The 9894-nt window shown below is 36.2% G+C and overlaps 1 protein-coding gene across 1 annotated transcript in view; it reads left to right on the top strand.

Moving 5' to 3' along the window:
- The window catches only part of RAB18 (RAB18, member RAS oncogene family), a 32657-nt gene extending 23975 nt beyond the window's left edge, over positions 1-8682 (top strand). Inside the window, exons 4-7 of the mRNA XM_012654884.1 lie at positions 1682-1754; positions 2934-3052; positions 3127-3193; positions 6368-8682. Of these exons, the coding sequence (XP_012510338.1) occupies positions 1682-1754; positions 2934-3052; positions 3127-3193; positions 6368-6543 (435 nt within the window). The 3' untranslated portion in view covers positions 6544-8682. The remainder of the gene's footprint in view (positions 1-1681; positions 1755-2933; positions 3053-3126; positions 3194-6367) is intronic.
- Positions 8683-9894: the final 1212 nt, after the last annotated feature.

Below are 9894 nucleotides of genomic sequence, written 5' to 3'. Positions count from 1 at the left end.
GTTTGAGGTTGCTGTGAGCTAGGCTGACGCCACGGCACTCACTCTAGCCAGGGCAACAGAGTGAGACTCTGTCTCAAAAAAAAAAGAAAAAAAGAAAAAAAATGTATCTGTTTAGAAAGTTTAATTTTAAATTCGTTACTTCACTTAAACGTGGAGAGTAGGGGTTAGTTTCTGTAGTGGTGAGACTGGAAGTAGGGATATTCTGCGTTTATAGGAGAGTATCTGCGGAAGAGTGGTGATGTTCAAAGTGGCTTACATCGAAAAGTTATTTTCCTTTTAAGTTTCTCTTCTGGTGCTATAAAATATGGCAGATACTCTATATTAAAGCATTCTCCACTTTGGCCAGGCAAAGAAACTAGGTATTGCTGGAGCCTCTCATGCTGGTTTAAAATTCCTCTCCTATCTTATAAACCACTTAGAGGTTATTAACACTTTTTATATCTAAAAGAGTTTCTGCTTGTCCCATAGCAAAACATTCATACAGTGGTGAGACTAGTAGCAAAGTTGTGATTCAGTATGCACGTATGTCTTTGCTTTCCTGCAGGTTACTTGACATCAGCGGACTGCAAACTTTTTCTTAAAGGGCTGGATAGTAAATAATGAGTCCAGTCCTAAAGCAGGCCATATGGTAATACATAAGCAAATGGGCCTGCTGTATTTCAATAAAACCTTGTATAATAAAACAAGTGGGTGGCTGAGGTAGCAGTTTGCCAACTGCTGCTTTATATAATCTTAGGTACATTGAGGCTGCAGTCCAAGAATGGTACAAAGACAACAGCGAGAAGGAACCAGGCCCAGAAGCAGTAGAGGCTTTTGTTAAATTAGTTCCTTCTTTTTTTCCCCCCACTAAGTTCTGAGCAATTGTCTTCTATCCAGAATTGCTCTGGCCACTGGGGTTAAACTGATGGTTAAGCAGATGAGTTCCTGCCTTCATGAAATTTACCTTTCCTACCTGGTGTACATCTTTTGTTCATTAACCCTAACATAATTCAGAAACAACGTATAATCAGGAGTGGTTTGGTTGTGTGCATTTTCCTAAAAGAAGGTATATAGAAAACACAAGAGCCTAGCCTAAAAATTCCTTACCAAAAATAAGACACCCCTGCAGTTCTCTTTAAATCAGTGGTTCTCAGCCTTGATACTACATTAGAAACACCGGGAAGATTTTTAAACTTCCTGTCATTACTCTAGAACAGTTAAATCAGAATCTTTGGGGGTCGTACCCAAGGATTCCCAGAAAATTGCATTGTGCAACTGGAATTGAGAACCATGGCTTTCGAGATGGATTTTATATGTGATAAAAGTCTTAATTCCAAAATGGTAGAAAACCTTTACTTAGTTGCATTTTTCTAGATATGAGTATTTGTTAATTTTATTTCTGTAACACTTGTCAGTAAGAGAACATATCTTATTTAAATTCCAGGTTTTTGGTACAGTGTACACTATTTTGGTGATGGGTATACTAAAAGCTTTGATTTTAGCATAATTCATTTCATCCATGGAACAAAAAATACTTACACACCATAAATATACCGAAGTAAAGATAAATAATTATTTCCAGGTTTTTAATGAGCTTGTGCATTAATATTATTATAATAATGCTGTTTGACTTTCTACTCTTAGTGTATTGAAGGTCTGTTACTTATACTTGGTTTTATTTAATAATAATTGTCATTTTTAGGATACTGCTGGTCAAGAGAGATTTAGAACATTAACTCCCAGCTATTATAGAGGTGCACAGGGTGTTATATTAGGTAAGTTTTTACTGTAATATACTATTTAAAAATATTATTATTGGAATTTCTGATTTTCATAGTCTGTGAAAGTCTTGTTTTATTTTTCTTTAGGGATACTTTTATGTAACTTCAAGTTATAATAACTTCATTTACTATTAACGAATATTAAAACTTTATTTCTTTTCAGCCCTTTGTCTAGCAATTAAAAAATAAAGACAAGACTAATTTATTAATATTTGGTGTAAAAGCATATGTTGATGAGGACGTAGCTGAGGATTAATCCTCATGTGCTGGTCTGCCTTGGAGTATTACCAGAAACTGGTCTTCAGTCATTACCATATTAATATTTGTTGCAGTTTATAAAAGAAGGAAGAATATTTGTTGCTTAGGAGAATCTGTTTTATTAGTCCTAAGAAATAGCACAAAAGCATTTAACACTATTGATTCACAGTCAAACAAAATTTAGAAACCAATTGTGGATTCTCAGTGTAATTTGTTGAAAAGTGATTATTCTTGATATTCCTGGGAAACTGTTTAAAATGAATATTGATCAGTTGTAGGTAGAATTCTTTTTTTGTATCGTGACTTGATAGTAACACTTACCATTTTGGTTTGGTATCTCCTAAGTTTATAAACCACTTTAAATTAATAAGCTCTTTGTTATAATGCAGCATAATTTAAGATGAAAGTGGTATAACAGAGAGAGACAATCAGGAACCCATCCACTAACTGTACTGTAATTTTTTCAAAGTTGCATATTCTGGTTCTTGTAAGAAACAAATTAACAAGGTCATAGATGTTTAAATTCATATAAATTATTTTGATAATTTGCCACATATTTGAATCTAAACACTCTTTGGTTTTTGGACAGACTTCTTTCATCATTATGAGTGGAAACAGCTGTTGTTTTGCTACAATTGGTTTTTAGTTATTGCACAGGATATAATTTTATTTCTGTCCCAGTATGTGTTAATAAGATTGAAATGTGCGTATGTATGTGGTTTTCTCTTTTTTTTTTAAACACTTGTGTCTTCCATCTAGATCAGTAGACACTCATTGTTAAGCACTGAGGGCTTAACAAAAAAAAAAACTTGTCTGTACTCTATAGTAATGCTAACTTCTGGCTACATACCAGAAATATAATGGCATTACTTCTTATTTTTAATGCTTATTTAATACATGACTCTTTCCTTTTAGTTTATGATGTCACAAGAAGAGACACCTTTGTTAAACTGGATAATTGGTTAAATGAATTGGAAACATACTGTACCAGGAATGACATAGTAAACATGCTAGTTGGAAATAAAATTGATAAGGTAAGAAGGCAGACATTTGGCATCTTGGTTCTGTATTTTAGTAGCTTTTTTTAATCATTGCATTTATCTTTTAGGAAAATCGTGAGGTTGATAGAAATGAAGGCCTGAAGTTTGCACGAAAGCATTCCATGTTATTTATAGGTAGGTGTGTGAATGCGTATCTGTCCTTTCATAATTAATGAGGAATTTTAAAATGGGGTTTTTGCTAAATTTATTTCTTTATATATTTATTCAGTTCATTGTGGCCTCATGCTACAAAATCTAAGTATAGGACAAAGTTCCTTATTTTTCTTTCTATAATAAAGTAGAATCACATTATGTGAAATCATATAGAACACAGTCAAATCACTTCTCTTGGGATATAATGGCATTCGATAAAGCTTGGCAACCAGTGCTAAAGTTGTGCCTTGCTGGTCCATATGCTGGTAGCATCAGCACCACCTGGGAGCTCGTTAGAAATGCTTCGTCTCAGGCGCTACTGCAGATTTTCTGAATTAGAATCTGCATTTTAACAGTGTCTTCATATGGTTCATATGCACGTTAATATTTGAGAAACATGGTCGAGCAGGGGTTGGCAAACTACAATATGGTTGAAATCTGGCCCCACCATTTGTGTTGGAACACAGCCATGTCCATTCATGTACACGTCGTCTGGGGCTGCTTTTGTGCTGCATGGCAGAGTTTAGCAGTTACAACAGAGGCCATATGGCCCAAAAAGCCTAAAATATTTACTGTCTGGCACTTTGCAGAAAATGTTTGCCAACCCCTTATCTAAAAAGTGGATTAGCTATATCAGAATCACCTGGGGAGCTTTTTAAAATTACAGGTTTCTATGCCTTATCACAGGTCTGAAAGGCGGTTTGTTAAAAGCATCCTAGTTGATTGTGATGTGAAGCCAGCTTCAGGAATTACTCATTTAGCCATTCCATGGTGTTAGAAGCCACTAGGAATCTGCAAATGGAATGGAGAGAACTTCATATATAGATAGAAGCAGGGTGGGATAAGAGGAAAATACAGGGATTTTCAGAAAAATTGCATACTACCTTCACTGTTTACTTGCTGTATGTCGCTTATTTTCATACATTAGTTTACTCAGTACTTATTGAACACGGAGGACATAACAATGTACAAAACGGACAAACTCCTTCCTGTCTTGGAACTTGCGTTCTAGTAGGGGAAAAAGACATAAATAAGTTAGTAGTGCTATGAAGGAAATAAAACATTGTAAGGGGAGAGAGAGTGACTGGGGCAGGGGCCAGTTAGGGAAAGTTCTCTGAGACAGTGTCATTAGAGCAGAAATCCATCATGAGAGGATCCAGAGGGAGCTCATCTCAGGCTGAGAGAATAGCAAACATTTCCTGAGGTAGAAACCAGCTTGGTGTGTTTAAGGAGCAGGAGGAAAGCTTGTGAGCTGCAGCGTAGTATGTGTTGGGGAGAAGAAGGCTGGTGATGGTGGGAGATGAGATTGAAAAGGTCGTGTTGGACTTCGTAGCATATGGTAAAGAGATGGATTTTATTCTAAGTGTGGTGGAAAGCAGGGCAGTAATGATGTGATCTGATACTCTTTAGAAAGATCCATTTGGTAGAAGACAGACTTCCGTGCAACATGGCAGAGTTTAGTAGTTACCGGAGACTAGCTCTTCTCTTGCAGTGGCCCAGATGAATGAAACTGATGTGGCTTTGGCTATGTAGCCATAGTGGCTGGTGGAGAGATGGCAGTTCTTGGAGATACTATGAAGGTAAAGCTGACAGGATGTGTGGCTAGACAGGGTGTGGAGGATAAGGAGAAAGAACAGTCAATGACATTGTTACGTTTTTGGCTCAAGCAACTAGGTGGATTTTACTGCCATTAATTGAGATGTAGAAGATTGAGATAAGGGCACGTTTGGGGTAGGGAAGTGGGAAATCCATAATTTTGCTTCCACATAAGAATGAGATGTTTTTCAGACAACCAGTGGACATGCTGGTCATTGCCATTTAGGCAGCATTTAAGGTCATGTGATTGGCGCGATGACTCCAGGAAAGAATGTGGATAGAGAAGGACTGAAGATCGAGCCTTTTGGTATTCCAGCGATTAAAGGGCAACATAAAAAGGAGGTGCCAGCAGATAAAGCTGTGCATGACATACCGTGAGATAAGAGGATTTCCGGGAGCGTTCAGTGTCCTGGAAGTCAAGTGAACAAAGTAGTTAAAGGAAGAGGAAGTGATAAGCAGTATCAAATCCCAGAGGTGTCAAATAAAATTAGGGTGTTGGATTTAACAAGATGAAGGGCATGGTGGTCTGGAAAAGAATGGTTTCAGTGGAGTCGTGGAAACAAAAGCCTAATTTAGAGTAGTTTAAAGAAAGAATGTGAAATAAGAAGGCAGAAACAGCTTATATAGATAATTCTTTAAAACAGTTTTCAAAGAGAGTAGAGAAACTGAGTGGCTACAAGAAGGATATGTGGGCTGGAGGTCAAGTTTGTTTTTTGGTAAGATGGAAAGTAATTTTGGCAGACTTTTAGGCTGAGTGGTATGACCCAAAAGAGAGAGCATGTGATCCTTCAGTGAATCAGAACTAGGCCAGGGAGGAACAGGGTTCCAGGAACTAGAGCAGGGTGGCTTGGATTGCAGCAGGGACAGCTGTTCCATTGCAGCAGGGGTGAAGGCAGAGCATATGCATAAATGTGCTGGGAGTTGTAAATTTATTAGCGGGATGATCAGGGAGTTCTTGCCAGATTGCTTCTGCTTTTCTCAACATGATGCTAGATCATCAGCTGAGATAGAGGAGTTTTGCGAAGAAGGACTAAATAGTCATCTCAGACAGTGAGAAAAGTAATCACTAGGGAAATGTAGGGTTGGGAAACAGTGCCAGGTGTCCACTTGAGTTTTGTGAACATAAACTTAAGTGGGACCAGTGTTCATCGTTGTATGTCATTTATCCAGCCACCTGTAACTGCCTGTTTGCAGGCACAGAATAATCAGGTTAATTGTTTAACTTGGAGCATGAATTTCTTTATTTTAAAATAGGAATAATATCTGCTTTGGGGGCTAGCTTTAACAATTAACTGAAAAAAAAAAACTTTGGCATAGTATTTGAGTAGGGCTTTACAAGTTACAATTCTATCAAGTTATCTTGGGATTATGTACCAGTATTCTTATGGATAGAATTTAAATAGCTCAATTTTGAGAGTTTGGGGAAATTCACTAATATTAAACCTGTGGGGAGAAATTGCTGATTTGGCTCTTAAATATATTTATGCCATAAGTTTCCCAGAAAAACATGGGAATGTGGCCAGAAAGGAATATACTATGTTGTTTTTCCTTGAATTTCAGAGGCAAGTGCAAAAACCTGTGATGGTGTACAATGTGCCTTTGAGGAACTTGTTGAAAAGATCATTCAGACGCCAGGACTGTGGGAAAGTGAGAACCAGAATAAAGGAGTGAAACTGTCACACAGGGAAGAAGGCAGTGGAGGCGGAGCCTGCGGTGGTTACTGTTCTGTGTTATAAACTCTGGGAAATTCCATCTCTTGCATATTTGATCAGATAGTGTCATCTTTCTGTATATAAACTCTTTAACTGCTATTTTAGGGACCTTGCAGTTTGCACATAATTGTTTTCTATCATGGCAGTAAATATTTGCAAGAAATCCCATTCATTGGCTTTCCTAGGTAAAGTGTTACAGTACGCATGCACGGTTCGCAGTCTGCAGTTTTTTTATGTAACATAAAATAGGTGTACCTTTGTAAGTACATTGATTTTATGATTTACATTTATCATGTGATTAAAAAAAATCCATCTACTATCTAGTATATGTTGACACAAGGTCTGCTTTTGGTCTTCTTTTTGCTTAAATACTCCTATCAGTTATTGAATCACTTGGTATGTAGAACTCCCAAAACCACAGGGAAGTAGACAGGTGTCATCAAACCTGACAAATTTCCTTTCAGGAACAACAAAGAGCATGATTCCACAGCCATTCTAGGATGTTTGAGATTCTCTTTCAGTACTAAACAAAATTCCCATTACGGAATATAGCACAGGCCAATTTATAATTAAATCTCTATTTGTTCTGGTGGTACTTCTAAAATAGCATTGATAGGATAAAAAAGTTCAGTATTACTTTTTAATTTACTTCAGCAATTAGCTCAGTTGCTTAACTGGAGTTTTAATCCTGTGATATGTACATTGGATTCATGACCCTTTGCGCAGCTTTTTTAGTTACATGGTGTTTGGCAGAATGGCAATAAGGTTTTCTCCCATTTTGGCTTCAGAAGGACATGAATAGTGTGTTTATTGTAACTCCTATAGTACTTACCACTTTTAAAACCAACATCTTTTTTCATAAATGTTGGTAGTGTTTGTCCAGGTACCTTGATTGTAGCTTGTGTAATGTTTATGAATATCTGTATCTTATGGCTTCCATAATGGCTAGTTGATATTCAAAAACCTATTTCTGTGTTCTGAGGGGTGGGAACAAAAAACACTAAATGACAATTTGAGAAAGACATAACTGCTTCCAGATTCTGATGTGTGTGGGAAGATATTGTCACAATGAAAATCTTGATAATTTACTGTAACAAGTAACCAATAATTTATCAAAACCAACTTGTACACACTAATAAATCTTTTTCACAGTATTCAGTTTTCTCACCTCTTGCTATTGTACATTGTATATTTTCCACTCGTGTTATTTAATGTACATTGATCTCTGCTATATTAGGCCCCCAAATAAGTGATTTGTCCTTTACAGTTGGTCACTCTAATACTGCTTAGTAAGATTCCAATATTAATTTCTGGGCAGTTTGTTCTCTATATACAGTTGCAAATGATAAACATTTTTATGGGTGTTAATGGATTTACTTCAATATGTGTGTTAATGGATGTACTTCAAGTTGAGTTCTTTCTGAAATGTACATCTTTACATATGAAAACCCCACATTCTTCTTGATTTACACTTTTTAGTCTACATTACATGCGATTGGAGGTTTTATACTTTCTGTATGTTTTTACTAAATATAAAACATTTACTACTATAATGTTGGAGAAAGATAGCTAACATGTACTTATGATTTGTTCATGTTACATTAAAACGTTAGATTTGTGTATTTATATAGAGTCTGTATTGAAAAGACTTTCCTGTTTAATAAGCTTTTTGTTCCTTGAGGTATATAATAGTCTTTCTGTGCATTGGATTGTCTTGATTTGGTCAGAATTTGAATACATATGAGTCACTTGAAAATAACTTTTAAAAATTAATTTTGTTTGATAGATTTCTATTGTAACCTTTTATAGTTTTTGAATAAATACAGCCTGCTTTCCCTAGATGCATTTGTGCAGGAAGTATTATACATTTCCTTATTACTATCATCAGCTGAGGAACATTTGAATATAGTGTCGTTCAAATTACATATTTTCATTTTACTATTTTGTTGCAAGCTTAGTGCTTTGTATTGGAGGTTTTCTAAGTGAGATAGTTGTATCTAAAATCAGGCACCTATATAACAGGATTTTGTTAATTCTTCTTTTCAAAATCATTTGAAGTAGCCTTACAGGACCTTTTGCAGATGGTACAAACTAGAACAATTAAAATGTAGTATTTTGAGTTCTAGGAGTATAGACCTAAATAAGTATTCGATTTGTGAGTAATAGTTAACATTTACTGAAAGCTGCTTTGGTGCCAGGTGCTGTTTTAAGTGCTGACTTAGCTCATTAAACTTCACAACAACCTTGAGAGGTTGGTACTCTTATTGTGCTTATTTTACAGATGAGAATAATGAAACATAGGTTTGTTAGGTAACTTCCCCAAGATCACGCAGCCAGTCAGTGATGGAGTTGGATTCCAGTCAAGGCATTTTCACTCCTGAACCCATACTCTTCACCTTTGCTCCCTGCGCTGTGGCTAGTTACTTTTTGTTTTAACATAGCTGGGTTAAGGGAGTTCCTCTGTTTCTTTATCACTCTCTTTTGTTTTATGTAATAGAAATATTTCAAATTTTTTGGTGATAGAATAAATCCCACTGGTGTAAACCTACTCCGTAAGTCATGTGACCTAAAAATTAAGATACTAATAATAGAGTAGGTGGTCTCTTAGTTCTTTTCCTTTCTCAGAGTGGAATAAAAATCTCTGACTTAGAAAAGGCACAAAACTACAGGACTTACGGCACCTATTTGTAATTGGGCATGAGAAAAATTAAATATGGAAACAGTCTTTTGCTCAAAATTGAAATCTGGGGGGCGTGTTTTCATTTCAAGTACTTAATTGCATCTACAAACTCACACTTGATGGTGACATTCTAGTTGAGTGCAGTGGAATTAGATTTGATTTTGATTCATTGTAGTTTGTATACTCAAGAAATAGACACGATTCTCTACTAAGTGTGGGGCGAGCACCACAACTCATAAGGGAATCCTTATACCAGGACCGTGGGTTGGCACAGACTTCCCTCACGGCCATAATATCTTGAAGTACAATTCGGTATATGTTTTTTCCAACCATGTGTTTTTCAAATGAACTGGACAACAATCCCTCAGGTATAGATTAGAGTTCTGAGTGTTCAGGCATTATGCTTCTATTCCTTGGGGTTTGTTTCACCACTAATACTTAGGAAGTTTTGTGTTGTTGCATTTTCCCTAGTTAGATATAGGGGTAAAAACATTTGTTCAATTTTCAGAAGATATTTTATTGGTTTTGACTCCAACCCTGCCAGGTATAGTCAACTATAGACTTCACCCTGGGTTTTTTCTAAAATGTTGAAAGAAGAGGATAGATAGATATTGATAAGCTGAGTCACGACTTGGGGCCAAGGACTATAGAATTGCCTAGGAATCTTTTTTTTTTTTTTTTTTTTTTAATGGGAA

The sequence above is a fragment of the Propithecus coquereli genome, unplaced genomic scaffold (assembly GCF_000956105.1).
Source record: "Propithecus coquereli isolate 6110/MARCELLA unplaced genomic scaffold, Pcoq_1.0 Scaffold45, whole genome shotgun sequence".
In the NCBI taxonomy this organism is placed as follows: Eukaryota; Metazoa; Chordata; class Mammalia; order Primates; family Indriidae; genus Propithecus; species Propithecus coquereli.
The sequence above is the reverse complement of the archived record's forward strand: the minus strand, read 5'-3'. Positions and strand labels throughout refer to the sequence as shown.